The sequence below is a fragment of the Aythya marila genome (genome assembly GCF_965140915.1).
Source record: "Aythya marila genome assembly, chromosome: 15".
Classification (NCBI taxonomy): Eukaryota; Metazoa; Chordata; class Aves; order Anseriformes; family Anatidae; genus Aythya; species Aythya marila.
The window spans coordinates 5,671,693-5,686,559 of NC_139056.1; the positions used below are offsets into that span (position 1 = coordinate 5,671,693).

Sequence of the window (14,867 nt, forward strand, 5' to 3'; positions counted from 1 at the left end):
CGAGGTGGGCTGGGGTGGCCTGCAGCCGCCAGGCGCTGCCGACATCCAGAAGAGCTCGGGTGCTTCAGAGCCACTGCAAACACCTGGTGAAGAAGGGTTTTAGAGGAGTTTTGGAGCTGCTTTCAGCTCCACAAAGCTGCACGGAGCTGTTCCAGAGCCGCTCACACCTTTTCAGTGCCCTTTGGGGGAGGTTTCGAACCACTCAGAGAAGCTTATGGCCATCATTGAGAGGTTTTAATGCTGTTGAGAGGGATCTTAGAAGGGTTTGGAGGCAATTTAGGGGCCTCACAGAGGGCTTCAGAGCACTTGAGACACCTCAGAGCCATTCACAGGAGGCTTGGAGTGCTACAGAGCTGCTAAAGTTTTTGTGTGTGTTTTTTTTTTTTTTTTTTTTTTTTTTTTTTTTTTTTTGAATGCATTTTGAGCTATTTCAAGGAGTTGTAAAAGTTTGAGGAGCTCAAGAGCTACTTCGAGCCGCTGCAAGCAGCTTTAGCTCCTCGGTGCCTTACGGGGCTGGTTGGAGGAGGCTCTTGGAGCAATTCAAGTGCTTCAGCACTGCCCCGAGCTCTGTCCTTGCAGCGTTTTGGGCTGTTCACAGGTATTTTAGGGCTTCTTGAAGTGACTCCATGCCGTGCAGAGCTGTTTACTCACCAGATTTCTAGAGCAGCCTCAGGCTGGTTGAGCTCGAGTTATTTTTTGGAGGCAATTTAAAGGACTTTTTAGAGGTGCTTAGAGAAATCCTAGCATCCATTTGAGCTGTTTGCAGGGTTGTAGGTCGCTCTGTGGCTCTCCAGAGGTGTTTGAGGGATGCTCCGAGCCGTTTTCTTGCTGCTGGGAGCAGTTTGGAGCAGGATGGAGCGGTTTGCAGGGAGCTGGGTGCTGTGCCGGGGCTGCTCGGAGGCGTTTCACAGCATCCAGAGGCACTCGGAGCTCTTTGCAGCAGCTTCGAGTGCTCCGGGGCTGCTTGGGTGAGTTTGCAGCACTGCGGGGCTGTTTCCAACACCGGAGTTGCTCAGAGGGGATTTGCACATTGGAGCCCTTTGGGGCAGCCCTTTGGGCCCAGCCTTCCCCTCCCCAGCCCCTTTCTTCCTCCCACAGCCTCCCCCCAAGGTGCAGGGAAACCTCCCAGAGCTGCTGGAAAGAAAGGCAGGGGGCAGGAATGGTAACAGCTTTTAATCAGACAAGAATCGATACATCATTTAAGACAATACTGTTTTCGCCTCTTTTGGGACTTCCTTCACATACCGGCGGGGAAAGAGGAACATTTTGGGGAAGTACAGGGGTTTTTTTTGTGTTTTTTTTTTTTTTTTTTCTTTTTTTCATAGGGACTTTAAAGCATGGTGAATGTGCAAGTCAGTGCTTTGTTTGCTTAAAACTTTTTCCCGGTGCTTATTTACAGTTACAGTACCTCTTTGTGAGCGACAGGAAAAAAGACGATTGTATTAACTGGGGATCCGTGATCCCAAGTCGAGAAAGGCAGATCTCCGATATTTATATATTTATACATATATATATATATAATGCTTTTGTGTATACACAGATACATTTCTCTCTTCTTTAAAGTATTAAAAAAATGATCAACCTTCATTCTATAAAAATACCTACTCTACAAGATAGAAAAATTTCCCTCTCCAAGTATACACTGATTTACACCCAAAGCTTCTCTGGAAATGTACATTACGTGGCTTCCTCCCGCGGGCCGGGCACGGCGCGGTGTCCTCGGCGAAGAGGCGCAGGAGGGCTCGGCGCGGGGCCGGTGGCAGGGGGGACGTGGCTCTGGGGAGCAGAAAAGCCTCCGGGGACCCGGCCCGGGCTAAGGCTGCGGCGTCTGCCACCGCTCCTGGCTCATCGTGCCCCGGGGGAGAAGCCCACCGCCGGCTGCTCTAACACCACGCCAGCGCAGGAGGAGCCGCGGTGCGTGCTCGGCGCTGTCACGCTTGGAAGCATTTTGGGGAGGAGAAGACCCCTCTCCCCAAACCAGCGGCCAAGAGATTGCTGTGGCTTCTGTTTTCGGACCGCTCTGGTGTTTCTAAACCCTGACGAGCAGGAGAAACAAGCACTGCTGCAGGCCCGATGTGCTAACAGAAGGCAGATCCTCAGCGGCCCGCTGGCCTGGCTCCTCCCGGGAGCGGCGAGGAGCAGGTCGGGGTGAGCGGCTGCTCCCCACGGCCATGCCACGGCCGCCTGCGCACTGAGAGCTGCCCGGTGTAAACATGGCTTTTGTTTCCCAGGGAGCTGCTGATTTATTCTCTGGCCAGAGACCCCTTCTACCCAGCGGGCTGGGCTGAGAAATCGGAGCGGCCGCCTCGTCCCAGGGCGAGGAGCGGTGGCTGGAGCGGGCTCTCCCTCCAGGACCGTCACTGGCAGAGCCCTGCTCCGGGCTGGGGCCCCTGGGAGGCCACGGGGAGAGCTCAGCCCTCGCGTGGTGGTCGCAGCCTTTCCCCGGTGCCAGGAGGTGGGACAGGCAGCACCGCCGTGCCCGCAGCTGGGGTGGACACGCGGGCACGTGGAGGAGGGTGGTCGCTCTGCCGGGCCGCACGCCGGGGCCGTGAGAGCAGAGGGAAGAGAGCCACAGACAGCAAAAATAAATAAGGAGGCAGGTGACAAGCTGCACTCACGCCCTGCGCCAAGGACGGCCGCTCCCCTGCCTCTTTCTGCCACCGGCGAGCGAGCGAGCAGCCAGCTCTCTGCACGCAACCCGTTCCCAAGCGAAAGCAGCAGGGCAAGGATTAACTGCGCCAGCTGGATGAGGACATTTGCATTAAGTTAATTTAAAAAAAAAAAATAAATCTACAAGTCCAGGACAAGTTTCCCTCTTTCCCAGATCTGCCCCAGTGAGTGAGTGTGTCACGGACACTTTGGCAAAGCAGATACTTGGGCTGGACAGGGCAGCAAGGGAAAACGTCAGCTCCAGCGCTTCCTTCTCCATCCCGTGACCCTGCAAGTTTGGAGGAGCCCCCTCCTCACACCCTGGTGTCGGCCCCGTGTGTCAGAGGGTCTGCCACCGCCCTCGGGACAGTTCCCACCAGGCGCAGCCGCCGGTCAGCTCTGCTGGTAGCGGGGCTGGGACAGGTCCTCCTCGCGGCTGTCCGTTGCCTGTACTTCTTCTCCAGGTTCCCTTTCACCCCTCGAAGCCGTGAGGGTTTCAAAATAACGGAGTCAGACCACAAAGCCTTGCTGCTGGGTTTCTGTTTCCCCGGTCCGCTGGCTGGCTCACCCCCCGACCCGACGCGATGCTTCCTTGTGCCTTCATCCAGAGCAAAGACGTTTCAAGTCCCTCTTTCTCCTCTCAGAGCACCAAATCCACACCCATCGAAGAGTGCGCAGCCCGCGGCTCTCGGCCGCCCTTACTTCACTTCCAGGATGGAGGGGTTTGTCTCCATGATGGCCACGATGATCCTGTCGATGTAGTCCTGCAGGCGGAAGTTGATCTCCTCTTGCTTTTGAATCGCTTCCATGAGCTGCGAGGGGGAGAGAGAAAGGGAGAAGCGGTCACCGCCGCCCTGGGACAGCAGCAGGGTTCCTTGCCCTGGAGCAGACATCAGGCAGAAGTTTCCCCCTTCTTTTCCACCCCTCCCTCCAAGGATTCTCCCTGATGGATGCTCCCAGGCTCCCCAAACCCTGCACGTGGGGCTTGGCCAAAAAAAACAGAGGCCCCTGGCAGACGTGCTCGTTTCTCTGGGGCTGCCCCCAGGGCTCGGGGTTCAAAAGATTAAATTCTGGCACTTGTGTGGGCTCTCCCACCAGTGTCTGGGTGCAGCCACTGGAGCAGGGACAGCATGTGCCACAGGAGAAGTGAAGATCCAGGCTGTCCAGGGTAGATGTCCCAGCTGCCTGGGCTTTTGGGACACCTACAGACAGCCAGGCACACCCCGTGCCTGCTGCTGCGTCCCAGGAGAGGAAGGCAAAGTTAGATTGGAAGGGAGCAGCTTCCCCGGCTCCCAGGAACGAGGGCTGGCAGGCAGGGCAAGTCCCAAATGCTCTTTAAATTGTTGCATGGGTATTTCTTTGCTCCTGACAGCTTTCAGGTGGATTTGAGGAGTGAGCAGAACCACAGGCACCGCCACATCGGCTCCTGCCAGGCTGAGAGGGGTGGAGAAGCCCCAGCCACCCTGGGAAGATGCAGTTTGAGCAAAGCAGCTCCCGGCGGCACCTACCTCGTCTCTGGAGACCGAGCTGATCTCGGCTGCCAGGGATTCAGAGAAGGAGGCTGAGAAGAGGTTCTTGGCTCCCTGGATGCTCAAGTTAATGATCTGCCCATTCAGCTCGTCGTTCTGCTCCTTCAGGTTCCTGTTATCCTGTTTGCAACAGACATCGGATCAGGTATCTGATATGGTATCTGATATAGCAGAACAGCTATCAGACGCCGCGTGGTGTCCCAAAGCAGACCCGTTCGACCCCCACCACACATCTGGGGAAGGCAGGGGCTGTCCTCGAAGCCAGCAGCTCCCAGAACGCCAGGAGCAGCACACGGTCTCCTGGCTCTGGCTCAGGAGAGCCTGGAGAACCTTTGGAAACATGAAATGTCCTGAGCAGACCCAGGGGACACAGCATAGAGGGGTTCTTGCATACACAGGGTGTCCTTCAGAGGAAGGATCCCACCTCTCCTGTCCCAGAGCGGGGCAAGAAGCAGCAGGATGCTGGATCCACGGCCAGCTCCTCAGAGGGGAGCATCCACCAAGCGAGGAGCTGGGCACCCCTCGCTCTGTCGAGGAACTGTCATCCCCTCGTGCACACCACGCAGCCGAGGCGCTTCCCTCCCTGCCCAGCTGCCCGCACCTGCTTGAGCTGCTTGATCTCTTGCTCCAGCTCCGTCTCCCGCGTCCTGCTGTTGTACTCCTGGAGCCCCATGCTGCTGCTCCTGCCTCGCCGCTGCTCAGCTTCCAGCTTGAAGAGCTGCAAGTGCTCGAGCTGCTTCCTGAGGTCCTCAATGAGCTGCGGCGCAAAGGAAGGGGACAGCTGAGTGCTGCGTCCTCTGCGGGTCCGACAGCTCGTGCGGGATGCGGCTGCTGTGACACAGGGGCTGTCTGCCAGCTGCAGCTACCCCCCGACGGCTGCAGCAGGGCTAACAGACTGCCTGGGGGCACTCAGCTTCCCCTTCAGGCTCTGCAGCCGGAGACAGAGCTGCTCCGACAGCTGCCCACTGTTGCCACGGGCAGTGCCGTGAATCCCCACCTCACCCGAGCGCTCTCGGCAACACCAAAATTTCCCCAATTTCCACTCTGAGCCCCAAAGCTCCTTTCCTACCAGAACAGCAAGCACTGTTGGAGCCTCCAGCTGGAACTGCCAAGCAGATACCTGGACGGAGGTGAGAGAGGTCTCTATCTCTGCCCCCAAGCACAGACGAGCTGGGAGCTCTCCCCCAGGCAGCCCTGCACCCTTCTCCTCCCCTTTGCTGGTTCCACGTGCTGCTGCCACAGCTCCCTGGGTGCAGGAGGCCAACTGATCAGCCTGGCACAGCCCAAACGGGTTTGTGGATGCAGGCAAACATGCTCGGTTGAATTTTCACAGAGGCAAAAGTGACAAATGTTACACAGTTAAGCTGCTGCACTACCTTTCTCCATGCAGGCAGGACCCAACGCTTTACAAATAGTTACAGATGGTTCTGGAGAGGCTGCTGAAGCCAGCTCCCCTGTAACACCCCCAGCTCCCCTGTAACACCCCCAGCTCCCCTGTAACACCCCCTGTCTCGGGGGGGACTAATGGGAAGGGCTGCAGCAGGCAACGAAACTCTACTCACCTCCTGGGTCGACTCCTTCTCCTTCTGAAACTGGTGTCTCTCCTGGCTCAGCTTGTCCCCCATCTTCCTCTTGTTCTCCTGCTCCTCCGTGAGCTGCACGGTGAGGTCTTCGATCTCATCCAGCAGCTTCTGCTTCTCCTGCAGCGACACGCGGGGCCGTGAGGCAGAGCCCGGCTGCCAGGGCTCGTCCCGCTCGCCCCAGGGCCCGGCGCACCCAGCCCCGCGGGGATGCTCCCCTTGCCTGCTGCCACCTCGTTTGCTGTCTGAGGGCTGCAGAGCACGAGTGCTTCAAGAAGAGCCACAGATTAAAGCAGTGCTCCTAGGATCATGGCACAGTGAGCTCCCTGCGCTGGGGCAGCGCCGTGCCGGGGTGGGACACGGCTCAACGGGGACTACGGGGCAACGAGAGACCCTGGGCTCCTTAGGTCTGAACTGCAGAACAGCCAGAAATCCAGGATCTCATGCCACTGAAAGGAACTTCATTCCATTTTTCAGACAGCAATGAACTTAACTGGGGACTGACCCACACCTGAACGTGACCAATTCCACCAGGCAGTAAAACCAACGCGCAGCCCGGCTCGCCTCGGCTGGGGCTGGAGGTGGTGTGGGAAGTTTGTCACCTGCTGGTGACAACAGCCCTGCGCAGGACGCCTCCCTGTACAGCAGCTCCTCTCTTCCTGTGACCAATTCACCCCAGGCTTCCAGCCTGGCTCTCCCCGTGAGGGAGGTTTTGGCTTTCTGATCTCGGGGCTGGGGTGCCCCAGTGCCGCGCAGCACAGCACCGAAGGCAGCGCGCAAGCAGGAATGCAGCACTGACAACAAAACCCGGATTTCTGGCACCAAACAAGACAGCAGTCCGTCAGCAGGGCTTCTCTCCTCGGCAGGGAGGGGCAGCAACTGCGCCTCTCACCGCTGCTTAATCACATTTAACTGCGGAGAAAAGCCGCGCTGCTCTGCAGAGGGATTAAGGATCAAAACAACCCTCGCATGGCTGGACACACCTAGGCAAGAAATCCATCCCCAGACCCATGGCGGTTCTCCCATCCCCGGCCTCAGTGCACCGTGTTTACACGGCCGTGGCAGACGAAGGCAGCTTCGCCTTGGCCATTTCGGGTGGAGGCTGAGCCGCAGCGATGCCCTGCAGGCTCACGGACTGCAAACGGATGAAATCCTGGAGGCCTTCAGCCGGGCAGAGAGCTCTGATTTCACTTCAGTTTTAATCTTAAATGCGCCACAGACTTGAGCAGAAACACGACGTGACTTTTGGGCCTGCTGTGGGACCCCTAACCCAGGCTCCCTCCCAAAGCCAGCCCTGGGGAGGCTGCAGCCCCTCGGGCAGCCTCCGCCCCGGCTGCAGATGCACGGCCTTGAGCCTGAGCAGGGGCGAGGGTCTGGGAGATAAGGCAGGGCTTTGAAGACTCAGCACACAGCTCCTGCTGACGGCGTATCTGCCTGGCAGGAAGCAGATAAAGCATGCCAGCTCCTCTTCCCCCCCTTGGACTGCCCCGGCCCCTCTGCAGGGCTGGGGACGAGCCTCCAGCAGAGGGCACGAGTCCCCTCCGAAGCAGCCCCACCAGGGCTGAGGTTCTGCTGCTGTCACAAGGAGAGGCTCTGCAGGGTTTTAATCCCAGGTTTTTAGCCAGAGAGGCCAGCACAGAGCGATGCTGCCACATTCTGCTGGCAGCCCCAGCACGGAGGGCAGAGAGACCCTCCTTCCACACACACACACACGTCCTCACCTCCTCGAGCCTCTCGATGTTGGCTTTTAAACACGGGACACAGGACCTCAGCTCGCTGTTCTCATCATCCAGTAGCTGCAGCCTGCAACAACGGGGAGATGTGTCAGAAAGTCACCCCGACAGCACAAGTGCGGGAGGCTTGGTTGCAACATCAGGAATATCAAACCAGGACGTGCTGGAGGCAAGCCAGCAGTGATTTATCTCTTCAGTGCAAACCCAGAGATTCCCACTAGTGCCATGCCCAGGGAAAAATGGGGGGAATCCACACAATTTCAGGCAAGTCTTTTGTCCAGTGCCGTGCTCTCCTCAACTAGGTTGAATATGATTCTTTAGCCCAAAGGCTTCATCGGTGTCCATGGGCAAACCTCAGCACTGAGCACCAGAAAGCAAATATTGCCTGGGCAGTCAGAGCAGGGGCTCAGACAGGGCTTCAGCTTTGCATTCTCCCAGTAAAGTAACATCCCATCCCCGTGATATGGTAACTGTCCTACCACAACCCCAATTAAAAAAAAAATAAAGTGAAGTTCAGTAATTTTTCATTCACCACAAGCAATAGCAATAATTGTTCTGGAAAACCAGAAAAAAATGCCCCATCAGAAAAAACCTGCCAAATACATGGAACTGTCTCCCATGCTACTCTTTCCTCAGGAAGCCACAAGGCTGTATGAACCCTAGGGGTCCAGGACACCACCGGTGTCACCACTCTTCCTTCTCACGATGGGGTCTTGCTCTGCCCCAGTACCCTCCTGCTCCTCCAAGCAGCCTGCAGCCACGACCCACTCGTGCCGCACTACCTGCTCCTTTCTCACCGGGGAGAGCTCTGCCTTCCCTCTCGACCTGCGCCTGCCCAGGTCCGTAACCCCTGCAGCTTCTGGGAGCAGGATCAGACATTTGCTTGTTTCCAAGACGCGACTCAGGTCTGAGCATCAAACAGAGTTCCTCGGGTCTTTCACGTGAAGAAGTGCTAACAAACAACATCTGCGTTTGTGCACTGCGGGGCAGGCCCAAGGAGGGAGAACATGAGCTAGACTAAACTGCATCAGGGAAACCCAAATAAGTCTGAGACCAGGTTCACGGAGGGGCCTGACTTTGGGACAAAGGTAAGGAAGGAGAAGCAGCCAAACCTCAGGGTTTATATTGACTTTAGCCACACCTTTAGCCAAGCTCAGGTCAACCTCTGCCACCCTCTGTCTCCCCACAGACACCAGCGGCCGTGCAGGTCCGGGAGACATGCTGCCACCCAGCCCTGCCCCAGCCCCACCTGGCCTGCAGGTTCTCGATCTCAATGCTCTTCTCCCTCTCCATTTTGCTCAGCATCTCCCTCTGCTTCTTGATCTCCTCCAGGAGCGTCTGGTCAGCTCTCAGCTCCTGCTCCTTCAGCTGTTCCTCGAGAGCGTTGGCTCTGTGGAGAGGAGGGAGAGGCATTAAACATGGTATTAAAGTAAAATAAACTGGGTGGCACATGCTGGTAGATGTCTCCATCTATTTTTCTACCTCTCCAGGCTGCATCACAACCTTTTTATAAGGGGGGAGACAGCAAGAAGAGGATGAGGGTGAAAGCACAGCAATCATTTTGTAACACACCCTGCGGGTCTCAGGCACGGCACCACCGGGAACAAGCTACTGAATGGGAACCTCGTCCCTTAACCCTCTTCCTTTTCACACTCTTATGTCCCCAGCCCTAAAAATACAGGCTCTGCAGGTCAAACCTCTGTGTGCCAGCACAACGGGGATTTCCACGCAGTCCCACAATCGTGGCACGCTTTGGGGCAGCAGCTGTGCTTGCTCGTGCGGGCAGAGGAGCGGGCAGAGGCAGTCCCAGCCTCCGTGGAGCTCCTCACCCCGGCTTGCTGGGAGGCTGCTTTGCTCTGCTTTATGTAATCGCTTTGCACAGGCAGGCTTTTGCCAGATGAAGCCGTTCTTGAAGCAGCAAGGAGTACACAGAGGGCTTTACGTGATTAAAAGCCGACTGACACTTCTGGGCCAAGCCGCTGAAGTGAAAGCGTTCCCCTCGCCGCAAAGTTTATCACGGCTTAGAGAAACCTTTGTTTGAACGCTCGGTTCCATGACACAATCATTACTTAACAGCCTTACAGCCCTATAGATAACTCCTGCTGGGTTTATCTGGGAGCGTAAATACACTGCTGGAAGAGAGAAGCCTGCCAGATCCGTAAGGACAGCGATTACTTAAAACGGGATCCGAAGGGGCTGTGCTGCAGCCAGGATCCGAAAGCAGCAGGGCTGAGGCTGGCTGGGAGCCACGAGCCTCCCTGAGCCAGCCTCTGGGGCTCTGCAGGCAGCGTTAAGGGTGGACATGTGGAAACAGACCTACAAAGCTCTGTGTTTACATGCACCCAAGCAGCATACTCCGAAGGAGCGAGTGCAAGCTGGCACCGTGGCCAGAGGTGGGCCGTTTGTACCTGCTGAGCTGCCAGCAATTAACAGAGCTCCTGGGAATGTGCCAGCGGCCCCAAAAAGTGCGTGTGGGACCGCACCATCCCGCACGAGAGCCCCTCCTGCTGAGCAAGAGGTGGCACAAACCGGGCTCCTTACCTGTGCACGAGCTGCAGGTTCTCCTGCTTGAGGCGGCTGTGCTGCTCACCGTTGGCAGCCGTGTCCTTTTCCAGCTCTGTCACCCGCTTCTCCAGAAAGACAACCTGGGGACATGGGAGAGGCAAGGGTCAGCCCACACCCCGCTCTCCACCCCACAAAGCGACCCTCACTGCAGGAGCCCTCGCTGGAGCTCGGACCTGGCTGAGCCACCTGAACGGGGACGGCTGCCACTGGAAGCAGGGAGCCGTGCCTTTGTTCAAAACATCCTTTTATGCTCTGGTTTCTGAGTGTCTCGTGTCTCCCGAGTAGAAGTACGGGGCCCAACGCTTCACTGTTTCCTGTCTTCCCAACAAGATACTGAATGTCCAGAGGGAAAGACCCAGCGGGATCTCTGCAGCATCACCGCTGAGCTGGAGTGCAGCCCTGAGGCTGGGAACAACCACCCGCTGCTTAGGAAAGGACAGCTAAGTGTAAATGAGGCCACAGGGAAACAACACTGCCTGCTGGAAGGGGGCAGAGATGAGCGTTTTCTCCCTGTACCTGGCATATTTCAGCCCTCTCTGTGTTTCCACTTACTCGTGGTCCCCAAGTCCCACTCGCACCGCCACACAGAGTCCCAAACCACAAAGGAACTGGGAGCACGTCTCACGTCTACGAAACCTGAGCTGTAGGAATCCCATCAGTGAGGGGAGAAGGGCCAAGGAGACCTGAGTGCATTACAAAACAGCAGCACGCGGAGACAAGGACTTTACTAGAAGCACTGGGGCAGCTTTCCTAGCCAGACGGCTGGAGACCGTTCAGGAACGTGAGGTCTGCGGCGTTGTATTCAACTTTCAGACTTGGAAAAATGTTAATTTGTTTTTTAAAGGCCTTTTATGCATTATAATTATACCAGAGTGCAGCCAAACACACAGGTTTGTCTTTCACACGCTGCTCCACGCAGGTCTCTATTCACGGCTGCAGAATTAAGGAGCTATTTTGAAAGAGTTTCATTACTGCAGCAAACATTTACACAAGCCCCAGCTCACTCATCTCTAACTTTCCATCCTTCCTCTACCTATTTTTAGCTCCTGGTGTTCAAACAAAAGCTTTCTTGTCCTCCTGCCCCGCAATCCCCAGCTCACAACACCCGGGACGACCCCACCAGCCCGACACAAGGTCGGCTTTGTGTCCTCGCGGCAGGACGAGGCCAAGGGAAGGACGCCCTCGTTTCCCACTGGGGGACTTTGCTCGTCCTGGAGAAGCAGATGTGGACGACACCTCATCCCAAAACATGAAGCAGAAGCGAAAACCCTCTGCAAACAGCCAGCCCTCGGCGGGCACAGCAGCACCAGGAGGTGCCACCACCACCTGCGGGCGGGCGGCACGCCGTCCCCGGGGAGCAGGCAGCAGCTGGAGCTCCTCGCTCAGCACAGGAGCTCTGCAGCTTGACTCAGAGACCTCTCAGTTTAAACCCTCTCGATTCAGAGGGCTGCCCACGTCCCACCAGCCTTCCCCAGGGCAGCTACACACCCAGAGGAGCTCTGCCCCAGCCCTTGTCCAGGCATTTCGTAGCACAGCGAGCCACCCCCGACCCGCTGCGGGATGGCACGGACGCCCCTGCTCCTACCTTGTCCGTGATGTCCTCCTCCGTGCACTCCAGCGTGTCCCGGTACGACTCCTCCATCGCCCCCACGGACAGCGCGCTGGTCTGATGCAGCTGCCTGTAGCAGAGAAAAGCCACCCCGACCCCCAGGAACACGAACATTAGGGCAAACATAGCAAGTCCAGGCGACAACCACCGCTACACCGCAGGGTCCGGGCCCCAATCTCTCCTCCTCAGCTGCCACCTCCTGCCGTGGCCCTCGCAGAGCAGTGTCCCTCGGCACCACGGCAAGCTAAAGGGGCGAAGCAGCCCAAGCACCTCGGTGCTTACCGGCCGAAGGAACGCGCCCTGCGAGCGGCGTGCAGACGTGGACACATGCTGCTGGGACTTCACACCGCGATCACCCGCTCTCGCTCTTTGGAACGGGAGATAAGAGCTCCCCCGGCCCAATTTCTTTCTTTCTGAGCATACGGAGGCCGTGCGCTCCCCAGCGAAGGACGGGGAGCTCGGTTCTTGCTGCTGGTAGGGTGGACGAGTGGGGGCAGCGGGTGGAAGGGGAGGGAAATGGGGAAAAAACCCCCCCAGCCCACCGCTGCTGCGGCCGAGAGCAAGCTAATCATTAGCAAGGCCTTGCGACACCGGTGTCCGTGGCTTCGTGCCAACCCAAAGGACACTGCCCAGGATGCCGCGTGGAGGGGCTGACTTGCCTTTAATTGCCGTGCTATCGCTGCTGATTAGCTCCAGGGCACCAGCAGCAGCTATGGCCACAGCGAGGGGTCGTTATATTCCAGCTCTGGGAGCCCTGACCAGGCTGCCTGGAGAAAACCATCCATGTTCCCAGCAAAATCCCATTCCTAGAGCTTCCTACACTGGCACCAACGTGCCTTACACCGCAGTCTGTGCTCGCAAACGCCTGAACTGGTTCCCTACCGGGGAACGGCCGCTTCTTGTGGATGCCCAAGGACTGCCAGTAACGGGCTCAGCTCGCTCAGGCTGGGTGATGGAGATGGGGCTGGGACCCCGACAGTGTCCCCGAAAAGGGAGAGGGGCCTTTCCCTGTTTCCCTGTCTCACGGGTGCTCTGCTCTCCCGCTACCCCCCGATGAGCAAGCCGAGCTACTTCGAAGCCAGCACTGCTTTGAGCAGGAGGCGAATGAGAGAAGCACAGAGGCCTCTCTGAACCTAAATTATCCAATGAGTTTGTCAGCTGGGCTCTGAAATTCACCCCGCTACACAATATGCTCATGCAAATATTCATGAAGCATAACTGGCATTTACAGAAGAGACCGCAGCTGAGTACCAGGCTTATTTTGCCTCCTCACCCTGGTATATATTTAGATGCTGAAGTCTCGGGCACATTTGTCATTTGAATCATGCCAAGCGCAACAGGGCCTAAGCAGCTGAGATTTCTTGGCACACGCAGAACCCGGATAACAGAAGTCAGGGAAAGAGCCCTCACCAAAATGAAATCAATTTACAAGGAGCAAATGTTATGTTTTAATTACAGTATCTGCCTCCAAAAGCACCCTTTGGGCTGATCTTCAGGACCTGGCTCTTCTCTGTCACTACCACAACCTAACCCTGACTGCTCTCCAAGTGACCACCACTGGCCTGTGCCCACGGGTCCCAGGGAACCCAGCCTGGCCCCGGCCCTGCAGCTCGACCCACGAAGCCTCAGCCAGGGTGGATGGTGCGTCCCCGTTCCCAGGAGTTTAACTCAAACCCTCCCCAAATGATTTCTGCCAGCCAGGGGACAAAAGCTAGTCCTGAAACAGGAAACCCGGGGACAGGCTGCTCCCTTCAGCCTTCTTTCCTGCCCCTGTTTTTCACAAAGATCTCGAAAGTGAGATGAGTGGAAGGAGGAAATTTAGTATCAAAGACGCGCTTCCTTTCCGGGAGGAGAGACTGCTGACCACAGGAAAAATTGGGAAGGGGAATGTGGGACAAAGGGGTTCAGGGAAGCTCCTGAGCCCCTCGGTTGGGTGCACCCCAAGCACTGGGGCATGGGGCTGCCCACATTTGTGCTTCCAGAGGGAGCACGGTGGCTCCTGCTCCATCCAAAGGAGCCGCCTGTTCCTCTGCAGTGCCTCTGCCCTGCCTGGAAAGGAGCAAAGAGCAAAGCCAGGGACTGCAGGAGGCCAGGCAGGGGAGGTTAGCCCCAGCATCTGGCTGTGAGTAGGACGACACGGGTACAGGTGGGACAGTGAGGCCAGGAGGAGAGAGGAACACCAGGGTTCATTGGGATGGGATGGAGCCTCTGCCCTAAGACTCACAGCACGCTGCAGCTCTTCCTGCACAGGCAGGGTAAGAATACCCAAATATCCACCAGGGAAGGCAGCTGGCAGCACACGAGCAAGCTGAGCAGGCAGGGAAGGCAGCTGGGCAGCCCCGCAGGGGAGAACAACCCAGCATTAAACCCCAGCAGTGGGGTTACCTGCGGCTGCCCCCACAACGCCCCAAAGCTCCCGACCGGCCGAGCAGGGAGGGTTGCTCCAGCAAAACCAAGCCCCGAGGCTTGCCCTGAGCAGAAGGCAAGGTTATTGGGACAGCCTTCCTTCTGCGGGCCTGGCAGCTAGCGCAGGCACCCTTCCCACCGAGGCAGCAGCACGAGCACGAGCTTACCTTGCCACTTTCTTGCTCGAGAGTCTTTTATTTGGGCTGCAAAACGAACAAAAAACAGGAAAGGGTTTTAGGAAAGCTGACAGCGGAGAGGCAAGGCAAACAGGAAGCTGCAGACACTGCGGGGCACATCCTTCGCCCTCGCAGCGGCACGCACGGCCCCGCCGCCCGCGCCAGGAGGCAGGCGAGGAACCGAACCGAGCCCAGCCCGCCGCCGGACCCTCACCGCCACCAGCGACACCATCCTCTCGCTGCCCGATCCCCGTCCTGAAAGCTGAGCCCCGGGGCAGGTGCTAAGAATAGCAGGGAGTTTGGTGGGTCTCGGCCAGCGCCGCCACCCTCGCAGAGCCCGAGCACCCCCGGTGCCCTACCGGTGCCCTCCCGGTCCCTACCCGGCTGCCACGAGGGGCCGCGCCTCTCGCCCCCAAATCGCCATTTCCCTCGTTTTGCACGCTGCCGGTTTTGTGCCGCTCCGGGACTATTCTCGCCGAGCTATATTTGGTGTCGGATCACCGCAGAACTGCTGCCTACTCGCAGCTCGGGGATCTGCTGATCGTGGCCCTGTCTGGATTTCAGGCACAGGCATTTTCCCAGTCCCCGGGGACGGGCACAAGCTCTCCTCGCCTGGATAA

The 14,867-nt window shown here is 57.6% G+C and overlaps 1 protein-coding gene across 4 annotated transcripts in view; it reads right to left on the minus strand.

Moving 5' to 3' along the window:
- Positions 1-1,154: 1,154 nt before the first annotated feature.
- Positions 1,155-14,867, minus strand: part of LOC309883832 (rab11 family-interacting protein 3-like) — a 47,896-nt gene continuing 34,183 nt past the window's right edge. For all 4 annotated transcript variants that reach the window (XM_082772225.1, XM_082772224.1, XM_082772223.1 and 1 more), the window contains 9 exons: positions 14,239-14,274; positions 11,642-11,735; positions 10,033-10,136; positions 8,741-8,881; positions 7,480-7,561; positions 5,741-5,878; positions 4,780-4,935; positions 4,158-4,298; positions 1,155-3,461 (listed from right to left, as the gene is read on the minus strand). In XM_082772225.1, coding sequence (XP_082628351.1) covers positions 3,348-3,461; positions 4,158-4,298; positions 4,780-4,935; positions 5,741-5,878; positions 7,480-7,561; positions 8,741-8,881; positions 10,033-10,136; positions 11,642-11,735; positions 14,239-14,274 — 1,006 coding nt within the window. In that variant the 3' untranslated portion in view covers positions 1,155-3,347. The remainder of the gene's footprint in view (positions 3,462-4,157; positions 4,299-4,779; positions 4,936-5,740; positions 5,879-7,479; positions 7,562-8,740; positions 8,882-10,032; positions 10,137-11,641; positions 11,736-14,238; positions 14,275-14,867) is intronic.